Source organism: Tachypleus tridentatus, chromosome 7 (genome assembly GCF_004210375.1).
Source record: "Tachypleus tridentatus isolate NWPU-2018 chromosome 7, ASM421037v1, whole genome shotgun sequence".
Lineage (NCBI taxonomy): Eukaryota > Metazoa > Arthropoda > Merostomata > Xiphosura > Limulidae > Tachypleus > Tachypleus tridentatus.
This window is the reverse complement of record NC_134831.1, coordinates 155,034,994-155,058,326: the sequence shown is the minus strand read 5'-3', so window position 1 is coordinate 155,058,326 and position 23,333 is coordinate 155,034,994. Positions and strand designations below refer to the sequence as shown.

Below are 23,333 nucleotides of genomic sequence, written 5' to 3'. Positions count from 1 at the left end.
TTTAATTTACATAAAATTTATGTAGATATGTGTTAGTATAATATTTATAATAAATCATACTTCTATTAGCCTAATCGTGATACTTTTTAAGTTATGAGCAAAAAACTACTTGGGATGCAGGGGTACAAATACTTTCTGTCATAACTGTACATTGTCATGGTGCAAATGCACTACTATTACATATCCAATAATTTGAAACTGACTTTTAGTCCACCCTGTACTGGCTATGTTTCAGTAGACTCGTGTTTTATTTTATAATATACAGTAACATTTCAATTATTATATATATTTGTATATAGATTATTACAGTTTAGAAATAAATTATTAAACTTATTTTTCTTAAAATACAGAACATTAAATAAAGAAATAAAGCAAACAATTGTGTCTTTTAGCTATAACCTTTAAACTCAGTTGCTGCTGGTTATAGGTTGCTAAGCTTTTTAAAATTTTGTACATGGAGGATATCAAACAAAAAATTTTTTTTTAGATCTTATATATACAGTTGAATAACTAATCATAAATAACTATACTGATAGCATAGAATACCATTTTAATTTATTAAGCTTAGTTATTAGTTATCTAATACATCATAATGTATTTAGATTTAAAAAAATATATGAAACTTTGAGTAGACCAAAGGCACAACCTACCTACCTTGTTTCAAAAGAATGTGGTAGCCTTTTGATAGATTAAAATATCTGAGAAAATCCTGTGGGAGACCTGCCAAGCAGTTGATTTGTTATTCGTATGTGATATATTGAAGTAAGTGTATATAAGGGACAATTTCCAAAAATAGAAAAAATTCCAAAAATCTACTGTGTTTGATTCAGTACTTAACCCATATCTCAGCAAAATTTAGTCAAACCTGTCTGCAGCAGAAACCTGTACAAGCCAGAAATATCAAAATTTTGCAGCATTATCTTAATATTTCTCTTATAAAAGGCCCTCTGTATGGTGGAACCTGCATAATGCAAATGAAAAACTATCTTTCACATACCTCATCTGTCACCAAGTGGGATTAGAACCTGAGTAAGATGGAAAAAATGTTTTTGATGAAATATTAATTTCTTATTTAATTAATAATTAACAAAATGTCCAAGAATTTATTAATATTTAAAGAAATTATTAATTAAATATTAATTTTTTATTTAATTAATAATTTCTTTCAATATTAGTAAATTCTGGGTCATTTTGTTACAGTAAGTATTGGTTAAATATATTCTGTTCTTTTTTCTGCTGTCATTATTCTGGAGATTGCTATTTGAAAGAATGATTGACTGTACTTTTGGTTGCATTTGCTGCTGGAAAACTAGAGAAACCATGGGTAATAGGTAAAAATGAAAATCCATGCTGTTTCAAAAATTTAAGGAAGAAACAACTTCTTGTAGAATGGAAAACGAATAATAAAGTGTGGACGACAAGTGTTGTATTCGAGGAATTTTTGAACAAATCAAACAAAAGAATAGAAAAAGAAAATGGGAATATTATATTTTTCCTAGGTGATGCAACTTGTCACCCAAAAGTTCAATTATCAAATGTTCATTTAACTTTCTACCTCCATGTATAACATCAGTTCTATAGCCACTAGATAATGGAATTCTACAATGTATAAAATCGAAGTACAGAAAATTGATGCTTCAGCATCTTATTGCAAACATGGACAACCATAAGAGGGGATCTGAAATGACCACGAAAATTGATATGTTAAATGCAATTGCATTTTTAAGTCATTCAATCAGATGTGTAAAAGATGAATGCATAATAAAAGTGCTTTCGAAAGTGTGGGTTTATTTTTGATAATAGCAGAGATTGTGGAGAAGTTGTTTGTTATGACAATTCTAATGAAATCCAAACTCTGAGAAAACTGATGCAGATGATTCTCTGAATGAGGAAGGTTTTTGTGAACATTAAAAAGAATGTTTTAACAGAAACTGATGAAATTGATTTGAAATCCATAATAGAATTTCAGGATGGTAACAGTATGAGAGATTCAGAAAATTAACAAAATGGAAAAGATAGTGAGGAAATAGAAATTCCTACTTCACTGTATGTGTTATGTTAACCATATCAAACTGTATGCAAAAATGAAGGGGGAAAATGAACTTCATGAAAAGGCCATAGAATTGGTGTTCTTGTTTAATCTCGTGAGAAGGCCCATTAAAAAAATGAAAGAGTTGAAACTGGACACTTTCTTCAAATAAATTTAAGATTTTGTGCACTTATGCATATTTTGAATGTCTATTTTTGTTCTTATTCTAATAAATATAGCATAAACAGTATAATAACTTGATTCAAAAATTTCTTACTTCCCTTGAGTCAAGCAAGTATAATGTTCCACTCGAAAAGTATATATAATTAAAGAAATGTATGTCCACTGTCTAAGCTGGAAAACCTGCTTGAGCAAGAAATTTTGCTTGGTTCCATGTGATTCTGCTTTAGACAGGTTTTACTACAGATAGATATGAGGTTCCTGTTTTATATTCTAGTTCGTTTATATTGGTAATTTGAGTTTCTGATTTGTGCAAAACTATAGACTTAGTATTTGAACACACAAAAATCAAGTTTTAAACAGTGTTGCATTCAACATACCACATGACTCACTAAAATCTCTGTTTAGGTGTGTTTTTTCATTTACTTTTAAATTAAGAGATTAACTCATATATAATATTAAAGTTTGAATTATAATCTACTGTTTGATTTCAAACTTATTGATATAAATTTATAAAATAGTAGTTTGATAAAATTGTGAATGCAAGTCAACAAACACAGTGACATGGCCTTTGATCCCTGACCCATGGTGAAAGGGTTGGTCAAACTGTAGAAGTGTTTCCTTTGACCTACCCAATATCTTATACACTTGGGTGTCTTTTTCAAGACTTGTCTCAGTTGGCCCAACCTTTTCTTATATGACTTCATGCCTTGAAATTCTAGTTTACTACACCTTTTCATTGCTCTTACTTTCTGCTTGCATGATTCAATGGCTTTTAGGGATGTTGTCTTCATCCACTAGCATATGCAATCCTTTCATTGGGCTGTTCCTGATCGCTGGAACCTTGCTTGGAATCCCTTGTCATCTCACATCATCTAATAAGATCCCCCTACCCTCATGGACAATCTGAAATGGTGGTTAGACAAGGCCCATATCCTGGTGGTCACTTTATCCATCATATCTGGATTTGTATGTTTTCACAGACACATCCATTCAGGACTGGTGTGAATGGTGCAGTCACCAGAAGGCTACAAGTTGTTGGTTTGTGGACATAAGATTTTTGCATATCAGTGTCCTTGAACTTATAGCAGTCTGTTGGGCTTTGAATTACTTCTTATTTCTTGTCAGACATTTTCTGGTGATGAATCATTCTGGTAATTTTTAGGTAGCAGCACATATCAATCACCAAGAGGACACTAAAGTCAAGATCTTCATACATTGGATCCACCATATTAGGACCACACTCACCAGATTCATCTCATTGCGTGTCACATTCCAGGTGCTTTTAATCGTATAGTAGATCAGTTTTTCTGCTATGATCAAATATATCCAATGGAGTGGTCTTTAGATCTTTTAACTAGTGCTTTTGCAGTCAGTGGGATTTCCCATGTAGAAGTATATGCCACAAACCTCAGTCACAAGTTACTTCTCTTTTGGTGCCTGGTATCCAGTGGCGTACCGTGAGTTTTGTAGTTGGGTGGGCTGCTACCTAAGGTACATTGTAGTAAGCAAAAGTTTCACATTGAACATGAAAATATGCATCCATACAAATATAAGCAAAAAATGTAAATTTTTTCTAGCTCATTTAAAATTAACTTAATTCTATAGACATTTGGAAAAGTGTAGCAAAAAAAAACCCAGTGCCATTATAAACCTCACAATGCACTAAGGTAATGCAAAGCATAAAAGGAAAGAAAACTTTAATTCATTTATAAATCAGCTCAATTCTTCTTGTCTGTGAAACAAATTGATCAATGACATCATCGTAGAAGCTTCTCTCTTGTCTCAATTTTGCCAAGAGATTTTTTTCGATTGACAACAAACTTAGGCTTGACATCCTTTCCTGTCCCTGTGTGGCACGATAGCAAGTGTGGATTCTTTTCAAAGAAGAGAAAGAACGTTCAGCTGAAGCCGTGTTGCTTGGTATAGTTAATACCAGCTCTGCCATTTTGAAAACCTCTTTGAAGGGATTTGCAAGATCATTTTGGACAATGAATTCAACCAATTCAAAAATTTTCAGCCTTGAGAACTCAGGGCTGGAGTATAGAACAACGAGCTCATTTTTGAGGCGGACGTAATCAAACATTAACCCATACCGGCGCTGTAATGCCTCAAGCAAGTTATCTGGGAATATGATTTTATATTGTTCGTAGTTTTTGTGCCAAAGAAGGTTAAGAAAGTCGAAAGGGAAGAAAATCTTGACTCTATTTGCGATACAGTGTTATCAGCAATTTTGTGGTATAGCTGAAGATAATAATCTTTCTCAGACATGCATCCTTTCGATCTTTTGCATGCAGGTTCCGTGCTTCTGGTTTCATTAGATGAAGCTGCCTTCCAAAAATCATCAAATTTGTTATTTCTGTCATACTGTATTTGCCTTGAGACCTCTTGGATTTTACCGCAACAATACATTACGTCATAGAACATGCTCTGCAGAATGTTGTAGAGTATCAGTGTAAGAAAACATATTGGAAAATATCTCAAGAAGCAGCTTTGTTTGAAATTCTTCCAAAAAATTCAGAAACCCGCGCGATTTGAGAGTAGCATCAGTATCCCAATTTACAGGATTTTCAATAATGTTTGTAAAGAATTCAGTTAAATGAACTCTATTTTGATGTACAGTATTTGTCAAACGAGAGGTAAAGTTCCATCTCGTGGGTGCAACAGAAGGCAATTTTCTGCCTACATATTCATGCAGAGCCTGTAATGTTTTAGAAGACTTGGAAAAAAATGCCGATAATCCACTCAAGGTTTGGAAAAAAATTCTGCATTCGTTAATGCTGAAAAGACCTTGCTGCAAGACCAGGTTCAAACCATGCACATAGCAATGAGTAAAAATTGTCAAGGGATACTTATCCAACACTTTTTTCTGCAATCCATTCATGTGACCACTCATTACACTCGCGCCATCGTACGTCTGCCTGACCAATTTATTTTCTATCTCAAATTCCTTGGCGATATCAACAACATGACTAAAAAGACCATCAGCAGTTCTATCTGCGCTGACATCAGAGAAACCAATCAACCTTTCGAAAACTGTTCCATTACAAACAAACTGCGACACTGTTGATAATTGTGACTTGGACATCACATCTGAAGTCTCATCGAGAATGGTTGCAACAAATCTTGCGCTGTCAATTTCCTTTTTGATATGCTTTTTTAAAACATTAGACAAAGCCTGAATTAAGTCATTTTGAACAGTTGGTGATGTTCCTTGAAAAACTGTAGCAGTATTCAAATGACTGCCCAAGCACGTGTCATAATCTCTAAGGGTATTGAGAAACTCCTTATAGTTTTCCTTATCATCTGAAGTATTCGATTCATCATGACCTCGAAAAGGAAGCTCTTGTTTGGCAAGATAGCACACTGCATCAATTAATCTTTTCAATATTTCCCTATTCTTTTTCACTTGCTCATTGTGACGAGATATCTCAGCCTTCCGCTGAGTGTCAACTAATGTCTCTTATGCGTTGCTTGCCAAACATTTTAAGCGACAAGGAAGACTGGACATGTGCACGAGACTTTTCATGTTTCTGAAGTGCTGCAGTTAAATGATTTAAGTCGGTATAACCCTGCTGATTTCACACCCGCTTCTCCGTTGAAAATAACAAACACGGCCAACAAAAGAGCTTGGATCGAATTTTACATCCTGTTAGCCATTCAATGGTATCATATTGAGACTCTGAAAAGTGTCGAACATATTCATTTTTCTTATCTTTGTGCATAGATACCAGACTTGGAAGAGACTGCCTAGGCTTGCCTGCTTGAACAATTCTTAATTTGTCCGCATAATTTTTTGTAGAAAATGGAGAACGTAACAACTCATTAATATTATTTTCCATAGTGATAATGGTTAATTTTTAAAAAGTTTATAACGTTCCACAATAGGCAGAAAAAAGGAAGGAAACTTTCTTCCAGACTTCTTTCCGTTATCAGCGAGACAGCGAGAATAAAGGACGAAGGCTGAAGAGAATCCAAGAAATAGGACAGAGAACGAGAGACAGTATGAGGTGCGTTCGATGAGTAGCACACTCTGATCCGTTTTTTGACCAATCATCTCCCTTCATTCTTTGTAGTTGGCTACGGGGAGAGGCACAGCGCAGCTGCAAGACTCCACCCATCAAGGTGTTCAGCGTTCCTACAGCACGACTTGAGATGTATATTTTTTTCTCAAAATTAGCAGAGTAATCTTTATTTAGAAGAGAAAGTGCGATATGAGGGCTATAATAAAACATAAGACTGTAATGTTATACTTGATTTTCTAAAAAATTCAAGAAAATATACTTACCTTTTGATGTACTATTTCGCTATGTATTTAATTTTGTTGGCTGTGCGGCGTACAACTAGCACACCCGGAATATACGCGCCTGCTGGTATCTCATTCTTTGGCTCTGACTGTTGATGCCTTCAGCCAGGATTGGTCACACAAATTACTTCATGTTTATCCTCCAGTCTGATTACTTCCTCTGACGATCTCCCTCATCCATACCACTTTATATAGCTCCTTATTATACAGCTCAGTCTTGGTTTCCACAATTACCAGAACTGCAACATTTTTCTCAGATACCTATTCCTTTATCTCTCTGTCTCATCTTTGTCAAATTTAGTCCTTGGTTTCACATTCAATCGTTCATGCCCTTTGTCTTTGTGTCTGACTTTAATCTGATCCATGACAAGATCAGGTTTCTTCTATCAAGTAGCTTTCCATTTACCTTGTTTTTTACATTCTTCTTCAATGGAGGTGTATAAATGTAAGTGGAATGTGTTCCACAGTTCATCTACTACTCAGAGATTCCTTGCTGATCAATCTACTGTGGCTGAAATGGCAGTCTTTCACATTACTTTGGTCTTCTCATTCTAAGGTTATCAGGCTGTCTTATCCCATTTCATTTATTCAAATACCGTTGAGTTTTTGCTTTCCATATCTTTATAATGTTAATGCATTCCTTCCAGATTTGTCTAACCCTCAGATGGCCCACTCTTCCAGACTGGGATATTAATGCAGTCCTCCATTTCCTCGCTTTACCTCTGTGTGAACAACAGTCCCCATGTTCCATGTTTCACCTTTCCCTTAAAATGCACTTCCTTCTCCTCGCAGCCTGTGAATGTAGAAAGTCTGATTTGTTTGGCGTTGATGTTTCACGTACACCTTACCACTTTACCTGTCTTCTTTATCCAGATCATTCCTTACTACCAAAGACCTTGGCAACTAGGGATGGTAACTACTTCTTTTTACCAGTTTCTTTTCTTTCTATTCCCCACCTCTACTCTCATCCTGATCTGGATAAATTTCTGCATTCTGATCATACTCTTCATTGTTATATTGCCCTTGTGGCTGTCTTTGATGGTGCCCATTCCAAAGTCTTTATTGTTTGGTGGTCTTTCTCAGTTCATGAACTTGCCCCTTCCTCCCATACCAATTAGGTTCAATTCTTGGTTCAATTGGCTCATTACTTTTTATCTTCTTTCTTGTGGAATTTGTTCCAAGTGTCTTCTCATCAGATTTAACTCCTTACCTTTTTTCTATTGGAGGAAATTCTACTGTCAGATATGTGGACTAGACCTAATCTGTTATTATTTACACCATATCATGGGTTCTTCTTTGTTAGGTTTTCATCTTTCATCTATAGCTGTTCTTCAGACTTCAGTATGACTTTGGTGTGGGAAGGTTATATTCATATTTTTCATTTTAGGGTCCTTTGCTTTGTTTACTCATTATATGGATCCTGCTTTGTGGAGAGTGGTGCCTGCCAGGTATTCTTCAACTTGAAATTCATGCTGTACAGCCATGTTGACTTGTTCCTTATCTTCCATGCTTGACAGTGCTTACTTTTGAGATTGGGTGTTCCACAAGATCACTTGTAGCTGAATAACCTCATGAAGTAATTGTTTCATAAACTTGCCTAAATGTGTTCGAAAAAAAGATGGCTATAACCATTCAGTGCAAAGTAGGATGGTGGTGTTCTGTGGGTGTAGATGACATGCTATTTTCTATTATGCAATATACACTAAAAATAAGTGAGACATCAAAATGCAATTCACTGCTTTGATTGGTAGCCCTCCTTCTATCCCTGCATGGATGTTGGTACCCTGTTGCTGGATTTTGGACTTAAAGTAGAACCAATCAACATAAGTCCTTACACATTTTTATGGTTGTTTATATTTTTCCCTCAGTCATACTTCTTCTTGTTGTGGGTTATAGTGGAGGTAAGGAAGGTTGTTTTTGTTCTGTCCTTTTTGCTATCTCTTGTTGTATCTTATTCCAAGAATATTTTAGATGGTTTCTGTCAGTTTCACCATTGGAGAAGTTGACTTATTTCAACATATTTCTGATACTGGATGTCTGGTGCCCAGATCAGTAGGTCAAAGCTAATGTGTCATGCTCAGGAGCCAAATTGGTTCTAGATTCTTGCTAGTCTCTTGAACTTGAGGTGAAGACAGTTATTATCCTCATATTACCCCTGTGTAGATGTTGGTTCTAGTGACATAGATTTTGGATGTAGTTGACTTACCAATTACATCTATATGTAGATGATACTTTCCTTATTATTGCCATAACGATCATATTCAAAACTTCACAAAATTCACAACATCTCTGTTTACTTTACTCATGAAATTGAGACTCAAGTGGGCCTCCTATGTTGTTGAAATTAAATGTCACCTTAAAGTATGAGCTTTTGAACATATGGGCATATCTATAAAAACTGGAAGAAAGGTTATAAACCCCCTCCAATTGTCTGTTGGCAAAATATGGAAACAGAGCACTTGATTTCTCTTATACTTTATAGTTCTCACACTAGTCAAATACGATACTGAAATTGTAATAAAAGAGACATAATACATTAAAACTCTTCTTCTGTCTCTAAATAATACACATCCTTCACTTGATTTAAATTATTTGATTTGTGCTATCTGCAGTTAATTTACTCTTGTTATATTTTTTATATTCAAGTTGTGTTTTTCTTGTACATTAAAAATTATACCATATTTCTATTGTAATTGAAGTTGTATTTGTTTTGTACATGTAGTTTACTGAAGATGGAATTGTGAATGTTTTGATCATTTAATAAACGGTTCATATTATTACATTTGTGTTATATTTTTATTATTAACAACTTATAGTATTTATTCATCTGTATGTTTCATTTTTCATTCCCAAAATAATTTATTAGATACTTCACAATTTTATACTTCAAAAATGATCCTGTATTCTTTGATCAAAGTCTGATAAAAAAAAAAAAAAGAACATTTTTTCATAATTTGTACCTCAAGTTTTAAGTTTAATCAAAGTTTACTCTTCTCTGGTAGTTTATTTCCCCTTCCTTATGGGAAGGTGTCATTAGGTTTTTAATTAGAAAAATGTAATGATGTGCATTTGATAGACACTGAATAGTAAGAAGAACTTGTACAAAAAAAAAATGTTGTTATTATTTTTGACAGTAATTAATGAAAGAAATATCTATTACCAGAAACACAATCATTGCTTCATCAGTGTTTTTGGACTCTTTTCAAAGGGTGGCTGATATGGCAACTGGCACCAAAGGTAAATTTTGACTTTGTTTCTTGCTTATCAATTGATGTCAATCAAATTTGTTTGTTAGATTATTGCAGAATATTGATTTAGGCTTCATTCGTATTTTGTGCTCTTTAATTATTTTTAACACATTTTTTTAATACTGTGCTGTGCATTATAAATAATGTTTTAGGCAATAAAACCTGAGTAAAAACTACAGTGTTGAAAAGTAAAAATATACTTTAGTAAGTGAAGTACAGTGGGAAAATATGTCTCCAATCATATTTAACTTGGTTTTGCTAGCTTCACACAATAAAAATAAAGAGCAGGTATTATGTTCTAGTTTACAACATCCAACATCTAAAACTAACATTAATCATTTGAAAACAGTAGTGGAATGGTAGTTGCTCATAACAAAGTGGGTTCTGTGTACCCCTGCATGAGTTGTCCATGGATACATCTCTCACTAGGTGCATTTACTCTTTCCCTCCATGCTGTCTGTATCTACATTTTATTTGATATAATCAAGGAAATTAATGATACAAAGCTAGGGGTTACATTGTAGAACAGAGTAAGGTTACTCAAAAGATAGTGAAAATAGTTATGGTTTTAGTTATTCCATCTGCATTGATCTGTAAGATAAAAGTTTACAAATATAGGTAATAAATAATTAATAATTTGAGATATTATTCATAACTAACTACAAGAAGAAATTACCTGGACCCTTAAGAAGTATTATGAAGAAGTTTTAATAAAGAAATTCACAGATAGAATAAGGGTGCATGAAGAAAAATAAGCTCTTGATTTGCAGTATTATCATGATGTTTTATCATACCTGTTGACCTAAAAGGGATCATACTTTCTCAACTTAAGACGTACACCATGAGATGATACGCATGAGACAAAAGCAAATTGGAATGTAGCGTTCTCTACATTTGTCTTCCAACGGGTAGTCATTATATCTTACTTTTATGTAACAGTTTAATTATTTTATTTTTTTATAACAATTATCCTTGTGTCAAGTGTGTTCACAAATTTTTTGTTTAAGTATGACAAATGAACTTTATGATCCTTGATACCATTTTTAGTATTTTTTGTATTTTAAATCATGCATTTCTGCTGTTGAGCTATAAGTTTAATTTCAATTATTTCTTCAGATTCTTTCTTCATTTAATACATTTTTTAAAAGTCACACTTGAAAAAGTACAAATATCATAATATGCACATCTAGGTTTGTAATCTTTGTCACTGAAAACATTCATCCTTTCAGTTATGGAGAAACTAATGTGATGATTAATCCTACTGTTCATTAATAAAAGAGTTAGCAATTGGTGGTGATGACTGTTTTTATTCTCTGTACTCTATTACTGCTGAATTGGAGACAGATAGCACAGATATTCATGGAGTTGCTTTGCACAAAATTTAAAACAAAACAAACCAAAATCTATAAGGTGCAGACACAATGTAATGAGTAAACTGCACAGAAGTTTTAATTTTAATTATGGAATTTTTTATACTGGGTTAATGATTAATAATAATTTTTAAATATAGTTTATAAGGCATTGAGTAAGAGCAAGGATTTTTGATTTCAAAGGTTTTTGAGACTTGCTTTTTTAGTAGGATAATTTTTTATTAAAGGCAATTTTTTGGACTTATCAGTTTACTAAGGGTAGAAATAAAAAGGAAATACTACCACCACTAAAATATTTGTTGCTTCCAACAACTGGTTATTGTAAAAGGAAAAAATACAACTGATGGATGTGTTTGTAAAATTCATCACATGTCACTGTTACATTTGTTGATGACATGTTTTATACTGAATATCCTAGAGAGCACATTTTCATAAACATCTCGGTATTAGAGAACATTATCATCTTGGACAGAAAGTGTTCATGTAAGTCTGATAGTTTTACCTTCTATCAGTCACACATATTGAGCTAAAACCCAAAACAAACAAGCAATAAGAGATTTATAATAATTTTGTATTATTACTCAGAAGTAATTCAATGATTATTATGAAAAATGGATATTTAAATTACAGATCTATTCCTTATTGTTTATGTAGAAATGTAATTAGGATATGACAGTCAGATTTTTGCGAAATCATGAATAATAATAACATTTGTGAAGAGATGTAGTATGTTAATCATTTATTGAAATGTAGTTTTTGGATAGGAAGACAAGATCTTTCCATAAATTATGCCAAGACTTGCTTAATCACCGAAGGTGTTTGCTCATAGAAGCCCAAGATGACTGTGCTCTTAGAAGGTTTTCATCTTCCAATATACATGTTAAGATAAACAGTATTAAAACTAAAACAATGAAAAGTGTAATGTAGCATGTGTAATAGCTACATTTTATAGAGGAAAATGAATGCTAAGTATCCTTCCACCATCACATTAACTTTCTATGCTACAAGAAAATGGTTGGTTTTAATGATAATGCACGGCAAGGAATTAAAGGTAGAGAAATAAAGTAAAAAAAGAGGATAATAATAAATTACACCATTCTTATAATGGTAAAAACATTAATACTTTCAGTCTTGACACATTCAGAAAATAATGTTATTTCTAGAAGAAATTCTGCAAGAGTGCATTATAGTTATTCAGTTTTAATGTTGAATTTATTGTCAAAATCATCAAGAACATTTTGAAAGTAAACTGACTTTGATTTTACTCTTTTGTAAGAATTACATATTAACAACTAAAGAAAATTTATCTTTTGCAGGAAACTCAACATGTACTATTTTAACACTTGTATTATAATTTCATTATGTTTTATGAAGGTCACCGATACCAATATTATCACTAGGAAATGTTACAAATACTTCCTTATCATTCTCTTTTTATCAAGTATGTTTATTTTTGTTTATGTCTTTTAAGCATCAGCAATCTGTAATAAAGTTGTAAAACTGAAAATACGATGGAAAGTAAAACTTGCTTTTTCTTCTAAAATTAAAACAACTTCATTTAATACATTTTTTGTATTCAAGACTAAACTACATATTCTAAGACGAAGAAATATAATTTTATGTTTAGCAATTTCAGTTAATATCAAACAGTAATGTTAAAATTTAAGCATACGTATTAGAGATAGTAAACAATTTTAAACAAATGTTTTTGTAACATTCCTAATAACATTTCATTATGGATTTCAAAACAGATGTGTAAATTAGTAATCATGAAAAGCATAATATATTTATTTTACATATTTAATGTAAATGTTAGTGAAAGCATCTCATTGTGCTGTTAGGTTATGTAAATGGATAAAAAATTAAGGTTTAGTACTGTTAAACTTTGTTCAATAAAAATGCATGGCTCCTAACAGAAGTTTCTTTTGTTACTGTGGACTTCATGGTATTAGCCCTCAAAAGTAGTAGAAAATGAGAACAGCGACCAATTAAAGAGAATCTCAAAAACATCATCTATGAAATTCTGTTTTCCTGCAGCGATACATACTTTGGGAAACGGGAAGAAAACTCACAACAAGAATAAAAGAACATAAAGATAGTACAAGACTCATTAAAACACAAAATTCAGCCATTGCAGAGCATGCCACATCAACTGAACACAGAATAAACAGAGAGAAAACTAGAATCATTGACACAGACAAATTCTGGAAGGCAAGAAAAATCAAAGAATCATTTTATATTAACACTATTAAACATTCAGTAAACAGAGATTCTGGATTAGAGGTGAGTAACCTGTGGCTGCCATTGGTTGAACATACAGGAAATCTTTCCTCCAATCAGAAACAATGATAATCCAACCAATCATAACATGCTCTCCACAATCCACCGGGACATTTTAAAAGACTGACAACCTACACGCACACTGACTTGAAGATAATAGGCGGAAGACTTTTGAAACGTCATTCTCTACACTTGTGTTTCCACAACAGGCAGCTACTGTTCATTCTACAAAGTTTCAATATTCATTTATATTTGTAAAAACAGTAGGACACTAAACTACTACTGTTGTAACTGTATGACTTAATATTTTTTTTAGTAGGGAGTTTACTTAAATGTTATTTCTTTAAACAATAAAATTAATAGAAAGGCATTTCTGTATCATTGTGCATGCTGATGTTTGTAAAAAATTACCTTTATTAAGCTGTTATGTATGACTGACATGAGTAACTAGTGTGTTTAATGAGTAAGTCATGAATGGCCTTAGTTACTTATGATTTTGATAATAGTATAAAAGAGATACATTCCTCTGTTTGTCCGTTTGGCATTGGATTTAACAAAGACATTATAGGGTAGGCATAAAGTTCATTAACTGCAAAGAACACAAAATTCTATTCCATGGAATGGAAAAAGAAAAACATCTTTTGAATATGACACTCAAGGTAGAAACAATCCTACTAAAAGGTATATTTTTACTAAAGATTTTAGTAAGATTGTTTGTGAAAACAGTTGTGAGAAAGAAGATGCCTGTGATGATAAAAAGTTTTGTGATTATATTTCCAAAGAAAGTGATAACTGGTGAAGATGACAGGTCTTAAAATAAGATGTACAGTTACTTATGTTACTGTATAGTTACTTATGATTTTGATAATAGTATAAAAGAGATACATTCCTCTGTTTGTCCGTTTGGCATTGGATTTAACAAAGACATTATAGGGTAGGCATAAAGTTCATTAACTGCAAAGAACACAAAATTCTATTCCATGGAATGGAAAAAGAAAAACATCTTTTGAATATGACACTCAAGGTAGAAACAATCCTACTAAAAGGTATATTTTTACTAAAGATTTTAGTAAGATTGTTTGTGAAAACAGTTGTGAGAAAGAAGATGCCTGTGATGATAAAAAGTTTTGTGATTATATTTCCAAAGAAAGTGATAACTGGTGAAGATGACAGGTCTTAAAATAAGATGTACATTGTATGAGTAGTCATTGTAGACTGATATATATTTACAGGCTCTAACTGCTAATAGGAAAACAGAGACAAATCAGAAATTGATATGCTGGTGTTTGAGAAAAATGTCTGAAGAGATACCAAATAAATGGCATATTACAAAATTTTACTAAGTATTGAAAAAAAAGATTTATAGAAAAATGCCTGAAATATTTATTATCCTGTCAACAACTTAAACAGAGTTGTACTCGCATATGCTTCATGCAAATGTAATAGAAATTTAAAAGAATAAAATGAAAATGTATTCATGTAGTTATGAGCAAAAAATACATTATCAACCATTGGATTGAATATGCAAAATATTTAATTAAGCATGTGTGGTATTAAATGTCCCTGTTACTGTCCAAAGGTTCATAAACTTTTAAGTTATTTGTTCCTATGTGGGTGAAACTTTATAAACCCATTTTGTGGTCATTTAGTTTTTCTCTGTACTTTGGTGATCACTGTACACTTGGACATTTTGCAACTGATTATCAAATAGGGAACAACACTCTTAGCCATTTCCTTTATTTTTTAATACAATTAGTTAATCTCCTTTTCTGTTTCATATATGCATAAAGCTGGAATCCAGTACAAAATGTTAAAATAATACCATATTTTAAAAAGATAATTAGTTATCAAACATTAGTGATCAGTATCTTCTATTTAATACAAAAGTGAAAATGTGCATTTGAAACATTGAAGATTTGACAAATCATAATCATTTGCATCTGGTTTTTATGAAAGTGAATTGCTCTGTCATACTGATGAGTATATACTGGTAAATTAAATTGTGTATACCTAATTTAATATATAATTGATAGGTGAATGACAGTACTGTATCCTACTTTTTGTAATACATATGTGCTTTAACATGGTATTTATGAAACATAATTCACTCTAATACTTTGATTTGTGTGCCATCTTTAGATATTTGCTTTATCATATTTATTGAAGTAATGAACTTAGTGTTTCGATAAACATGTTGCATGACAGTAATAGGTAATACTTATGTACATTATTATTACACAGTTTAATTGCTTTATCAGAAATTAATAAACATATTTTAATTATATATGCTGTATATCACCAAAGAATGTTGTCTTATTATTTTCAGAACAGTATAGTGGTATGTTAATGGAAAACACTAAATTTTTAATGTGTTTTTTGAAATACAGTGAAGCATTTTCAAATTAAAAACATATCTTCTATTTATTTGAAAGCTCTTTCTGTGTTGTTTTTTGCTGAAAAAGCTAATGCTTTTTTTTGTTGTTTCTTCCACTACCAAACAGCTGATTATTTTATTCTTTATTGATAGCATGTTATTTCATGATTATCACCTTTCATTGTATTGAATGCCTATTGTTATGATAAAAAACAAAAAGTCTTAAACTGTTACCATCTGAAAAGGTGAGTTTTTCTATAGTAAGTGTGCTGTAATAAATAGAAAAAAATCATGTTTCAAAACATCATGCCATATGAAAGTTATTGATTTGTAGCAAAAGATTATTCTGTAGAGACTGACATTAATAAGCAAAAGCAAAACTTAAACTATACAGTAACTGTTTGAGCAGATGAAATATGAAAGTAAGAAGGAAAGTGATGTGGATCTATAATAAAAAAATTTCAACAAAAATAGAAAGAATTCTGAAACAAATAAAAGACTTTGAAGTTATGAAAATCTACATTAAAAGGATTATACACTGTGGGTTAGAGGATTGGAAAAAACAATTGTTTAAAATGGTCAGGAGAGAAAAGGAGGGGGGGAGAGGCGAGTGTAAGATATCATAAGGTAACAAATGAAGGCTAATATTCTCAAAACATACCATTTGCTGATAATGTAGTTATTCTTCAACATTGGCTTTGCCTATCTAAGCATTGGTCAGCATGCTTCACTCTTTTATACCTCACTTAAATGCTCTTGGAAATATTTTGTATGGAGAAGAAGACTGATGAGTCATCTCTCCGTATCTACCTCTTGGAAGTTCTTACAGTTCATTCAGCTTTATTTCACTTTCTGCACACTTTTCAGGGTCAGCTAATGATGATGCACTCTGACATTTCTGTGGTTGTTTCATTCATTGTCATGCATGGGATCACTTGGTTAAGAAACCTCTGTTTATCGACATTGGATATTCTGTATTGGGTCCACAACCACTTGTTTGTTTATTTCTTGTTCTGGGTGTCTTGAATTGTGTTGTGGATTGCTTATCTTGTTTTGATAAGATTCTAACCATAGAGTGAGGTTTGGGTCCTCATGTTTTTTGGGAGTGATGTTATCATTGGACTGTTTGCATTTGGAAATTTTTATCTTTGACCTCAATACACAATTTTTCCAATTTTGGTCTCCTGTTCTTCATCCTTTGGTGGGGCCAGTAGATGCTCTCAGCAGGATTGAACAAATTTGTGACTAGTATATTTGTCTCATCCCTAATGCCTTTGCCATAATTCAGAAAACTCCATGTCATGTTATATTGGTGGCTCATTATTAGCCAGCTCAATAATGGTTTTCACTGCTATGCTAATTTTTGGTGTCACCCTCATTCTCTACCTTTCATATTCCTATGTCAGCTGCTGTCAGATGTATTCATCTTCACGTTTGGTTTTTGCCCACTCCCTTGTCAGAAGGGCTGGACTTTCACAACATGTGGCTTCCTTAGTTTCTTATTCTGTTTGTCCTTCTTCTGTGGCAGTTTACCATCTTACTTAATCCTATTACAACTGCATGCTACAATTTTTAGCACCAAATGTTGCTACTGTTATACTTTGTTAAAAAAAAAGTTTAATGAATTTTTATGAAATTTCACATGAATATTCCTAACAGTATGTAGTTTCAGAAAAGGTAACTTTCATTTGGAATATAAAAATACTGTGTATTATCTTATAGTTTTCCATTTAATTACTGCCCATTTCTGATTATCCATGGCATTTGCTTCTAGGTGACATTTATGATCTGTTGCACCCCATCAACTCTGCATTTAGGAGTCTAATTTCTGAAGGTGTTTTTTTATGTGGTTCATCCTTTATTTCTGCCCTTTTCACAATGTATTACTAACAGACATATACAAACACCTGGCTTAGATGTGATATGGTCTGTCATGGATGTGTTATTTTTAGTTCATTCTCACACCCTATGATTTTCCTTTGGGTGCTTCCTAAAGGGGAATCATCTCACTGGCTCTTCACCTGTTCAATGTGGGATTCTTTTTATGAGAGCAGATAAGATATCATATCAGTAGGTAACACTTTTCTAAAATTAAAATGTATTTTTGATAGTTCTCTCACATTTCTGACCTATCCTTTACACTTCTGGTGTTATCTCATCAATGTTGAAGTAGTTAACAGTTTCAACATTAGAGAGGGTGCTAGTTATGTTAAGAGTGGTGTTACACTATTAGTGGTGGAGGGTTACTGTATAAACATTTGCACATAAGTATGCAGATATCTCACATTAACATATGTGAGGGTAAGTAGGAGTATCAATGCTAATGGCAAGCAAAACTTGTTCCAGTAGAGGGCAGTATGGGTCAATAGAAGTTTTTTGTGAGAGGTGGTTACTAATTATCAGAAATACATTTTCACTTAAGAAAATAGATTAATGATATACAAGATATATGTCACTATGTGAGTATAAAAAGCACTTGTGATGATTCAGTGACCTCAAAAGCTGCAGTTCTTATTTGTATATCTCTCATTTTGTAAAATTTAAAGGTTTTCATGAACTCTGTTACTCACAAGTTGAACTTGTAAAACAACATCAAAAGAGTCACTGCCAGTAACTTTGGTATCAGTGCAAGACTCTTCCTGTTGTCTCTCAGGTCCTCAACTTGAATTTGCCAAAATTGTAGTCACCTTTTCTCTACAAATTTACCTTCCCTGACTTTATTGCAGCAGTAGGTGGAATTGCCATGTTGAGGGATTCTGCTGATTTTAGCTAAAGAATACTTTCCTTTATTAGCTCAAAATCATAACTCCTGCCTCACAATGCTCAGAATCAGAACAAAGAAGGCCAACCTCATGTTGGCCTTCTACATATATGCGGTATCTATGCTGTAAGATAACTTGCATGTGTGTGTAAATCTGATCTGAATATAAATGTCTCACAGAAACTGCCATTTGTAGTCTTTTTTCTGATCTTGAGGAAAAAGCTACTTCTGTTACCCCACCCCAAAAATGACATCCCTGGCTGTATCTATACACTTTTACAAGTATGTACTACATGGTCCCTAATCCTTGGATATCCAAATAAGCATCATGATATTGGGTGCAAACTAACTGCTATACCTTCCCAAGTTGGTGACTAGATCTAATTCATACTTAACTTGTTTAAACTAACTGGAGTAGCTGTAGCCATAGCATATCTTTGGAACTCCTACATCTGTTGTGACATTGCTCAAGTGTGATAATTTTCTCTTGTAGCAGGATATTGACATTTCCACATACAATGATCAGGTAAGCTACAGTTGAAGCAGGATCTTTTCCCTTCACACTTCTGATGTGTCTTGTAACCCAACCATTGCTGTATGGTTGTTATGACATTGAAAACTGTGTCTAAGGAGCTGTTTTGTGTCATCTGAAACCATAATGTCTGTACTGTGTGACCCTTTTGGGTACCTGCTCTTGTGGAACTGGTGATATTGTTGATTAATGCTTTAGTCAAACCTTTCAAGTCATTATGGATTCTGGAGATTATCTAAAGTTAACATTTGTATTAGTAGATTACACTACTAATAGTTTCATATTCTGCTTCATATTGTAGCTTAACATGACCATGTTGAACTGCTTCACCACAGAAACTTTTTTTGTTAGAAATGAGATGTTTCTGAGACTGAGTGGTCCCACATTAAATTGCTTTTTAGACTCAGTAAATTTGTCATTGAGAACTTTATTGTGATAATTGGAAAACATGCTTTTGGAATACTTTCTGTAAGTCTTCTTTAAATTGTTCACATAAACTTTTAAATTTGCATGGAGCCTTTTTCATAAGGCTTTGAACTAAGTCTGGGAATCACTCAGTTTATTTTCTTAGTTAAATTAATGATCCAAATCTTTTAGAATTGTACTTCTAGTCAGTGAACCACCTATTGTTTATGTGAACTAAGGTTTCAATCCACTAATCCTTTGAACTCAACATCAGATACATTTGTGACTATTGTTATATTAATTTAAACATTTCGTGGATTATGTAAAAAATCTTTTGTAGTTTAAATTCCTGTAATTGTTTATTGTTACAAGCATTATTATCATTATTAATATTATTTTCTCACTACGTAATCACCCTGTGTTTGGCATTAAAACAGGGTTTATTTTTCATAGTTGCCATTCGATGATTTAAGACAACAAATTAATAATTTGAAGTTTGTGAATGGATTAGGGTTTCTAGGCTGTGAGCCTTGATATACTTTATTAAAAGACTACAGATACATCCATAGAGCCTTTTAATGACAATTAAATATGTGTGTATATTTCTTGTTCCTTTAATTTAAATCTGCATCATTCTACTTCAATCAAAACTTTTTAAACTAATATTTATGAAGTAAATCCAACCAACCATTTATTTATTTTACACACTAGCTTTGGTAATTAACACTTAATATAGAATTAGCTTCTTTGACAGTATTAGCTACCTGCTGTGTAAATAGAGAGATATTAACAAATTAATGTTACATTTATTAAACACAACAACAGGACAAAGACAAATGTAACTTTAAAGTTAGAACATTTGCTTTTTCATAGCTTTTCAAGTTATAATAGATGTATATCAAATGATATACATATTAAATCAGATTATATTATTTCCATTTTTGTACTCTACATCTTGTGCAAGATTGTGAATATGGTATCACATTAACAACTGTAAAAGAGACAAAGTGTTATTTATGTGTAATTAAGTCTAATTGTATTCTGTAATTGTTATTTGTTATGTTAAAGGGGTGGCCTTGATTAAGGCTGTAAGAAAAGTAATGTTTGAGAAATTATGAGAAATGCCTTGAGATACTTTGTTGTAATTTCCTGTGTTCTCTTTTGGTTATTGAATTGTTCTTAAAGGACCTGTCACAGGACTCTCCTCTCTCTCAATTTCACTAGATCTGTGTAACGTGACTTTACAACTTTAAACACCATCATCATCAAGGTCATTGGGAATAAAGTAATTTTCCTTTAAAGTTAGGGGGAGGAGTGAAAAAGTTATTAATTTTTGTTCTGTTTCATATATTTGTCTCTAGGAGCTACAAGGGACATAGGAACAGCCCTAACCAGACTGTGTTTACGACACAGAAGTGTGGAAGCAAGGCTGAAAACTTTCACAAGGTGAGTTCCTCAACTTCTAATGATTTATTGTCTGCCAGGTTGCAAGGTACAATATAGAAACTCACTGAAGTATTTGATATAAAGTTAGGTTTCTTTTCACAGTGTTGTATTGTGTACTAAAGATTAGTTTGTACTGTAGTGGAAATCTTAGTTAAATAAAACTGGTATATTTTACTCGTAAAACAAAGTACAGATAATGTAAGATATTGACATATCATCATAACCTATTGTGAATGACAACTTCAAAATAATTGAATTTGTTATTAAATAAACATACTACTTGAATATTTAAAAACAAGTTAGATAAAAAAAGACATTGCTTGCATTGATGAATATTTAAGAGATAAGACAACTGAAATAAAAAGTTGTAACACCTACAAATATATCTGTTATGATAAATGAAACAGTCTTATGCTGATAACAAACTGCATGAAATAAGTCAAATAAATTCTGATACAGTACCCTACTTTCTCTCACATAATAGCTTTTTTTTGTTCAATGCTGCCCTTTTTGTGCAATAATTTTTGCTTACCATTATTCTTGAAAGTCTTACCAAGCCAAGATGTAAATATGCATGGGACAGCTCTTCACTGATAGGAGTGCAACTCACATTCTCCTGGTACAGCTGGCTCCTCTTACACTGTATTGTAGGACCCAATCCTCACTTTTTGATTTGAGGCTGTTGCATGAAGATGTGTTCAAAGTTGCCTCATATTTGATTTACATTATTGCTTTTTCCATTTCTTAATTATTTATCTCTGGAGCAAATACATGCTTTGGAATGGAGCAAAAATGGCTTTCAGAAAGTTTATTGGAAGCTGTTTTTTGCAAAGTAGCCTAAGCATACTTGGTTATCAAAAGATATATAGTATTGTACATTATAGTGAGGATGTAGATTCATATTCTACTGAATGTATTGAGGTTTTGAGAAAGATAAATTAATTTTAAATGGTGAAATAATGTCAGAAAGATGCACAAGATGAAGAAATATTCACACAGGCATAACTTAACTAAGTCCTGACCCTTTTCCCATGATGAATACCCAATGCAGAATCTCCAAATGATGGGTAAATAAAGATTGTTAAAATGTACATCCATAATTATCCATGAAACCATCAGTAAAATGCATTTTATTGAAGAATATTAAATCAGTGTGCATTGCATCAAATGAAGAAAATCAGGAGCAGCATATTAGAAATATATACAGCTATCATAATGTTTAGGCCAGTGCTACTCATTATTTTGCTAGTGATAAAGCACAAAGCATTATTTTATATACAGTTGTGGTCTGTTTGTGCATCCTCTTCAAACATAACTGGAGCAGTAACATTTCTAGGACTATTGCACTGTATTGCACACGGTCTCAGTCCTTTATTTTTTATGGTCCACAATATGTCTAGTCTCAATCATCCTCTCCATTTCATTCCTTTTTTTTCCCATGTTTTGAATTTTTTGGTGGACAGTTTAAGATGTCTTCAGGTGTCATCACTACAGCTTTGTTTGTGAGGCCATCAGTGAGGTTTTGTTTAAAAACTTAGACTCACTTTTTTTCTCATTTTTTTGACTGGCATAAATTATACAAGATGCAGACATTTATTTTGGTCTCTTTGGTAATTCACTTTTATACTTTCTTCCACCACTGACAGGTTTTTGTGGCTGTGCATACTAAAATATCTGGTTAGTGTGGCCAAAGCCTTTCAATGACATGTTATAGTTATCCACAACTTTTTGCTTTATGATGGTGTGTGCTCCTGAATGGTTTGCACCTCAACTTTGGTTGATACCAACACATATGGCTTTTATTGTCTTTTTGTCTTTCCAACCAATGCCCTATGTTTTGTTTCCTGAGTGTGAAAACCATCTCAGCTCCTGATGGGTATATTTCAAACTTTTTCACTTTTGTATGAAAGCTTACATGGTTCAAGTTGTATGTTTGTATGTGTGTGTGTAGATAGTCTAGAAGAGCAGCTGAAATGTTGTTAGTACCTACTGAGAAACACATAATGATTTAGCTTTTGAATTTTCACAAAAGTGTCAAAAAGTTTAACAACATGAGCAGAGTTGGTGTCAAGGTTAGAGCTATGTGATGTGACCTTTCTGAAATAAATTTTCAGATTGACAATATAGCTCATCACAAAGCTCAGTTGTCTTGATGTAGTATGTTTGGCACTTGCTTGAATTGAACTGTTTGTGCTTGAATTTGATTATCCACTTTATAACCATCTCTTCAATACAAACATTTTTTTCATGAGTAGAAGGCAGTCTGGAACTTTACCAACAATTTTCCATAAATAGTTCAATCTTTACTTTGTCTTCAGTGTTGATCTTGCAGATGTAAAGAATGTTGCAGTAGATGATCTCAGATCTGTCCCTAACAAACATCTTATAATACAAGAGTGTAT

General features: G+C 32.6%; 1 protein-coding gene across 4 annotated transcripts in view; it reads left to right on the top strand.

The window, feature by feature from the left end:
• Positions 1-23,333, top strand: part of mim (missing-in-metastasis) — a 105,913-nt gene that overhangs the window by 16,700 nt on the left and 65,880 nt on the right. For all 4 annotated transcript variants that reach the window (XM_076514889.1, XM_076514887.1, XM_076514888.1 and 1 more), the window contains 2 exons: positions 9,679-9,752; positions 20,847-20,931. In XM_076514889.1, the coding sequence (XP_076371004.1) occupies positions 9,679-9,752; positions 20,847-20,931 (159 nt within the window). The remainder of the gene's footprint in view (positions 1-9,678; positions 9,753-20,846; positions 20,932-23,333) is intronic.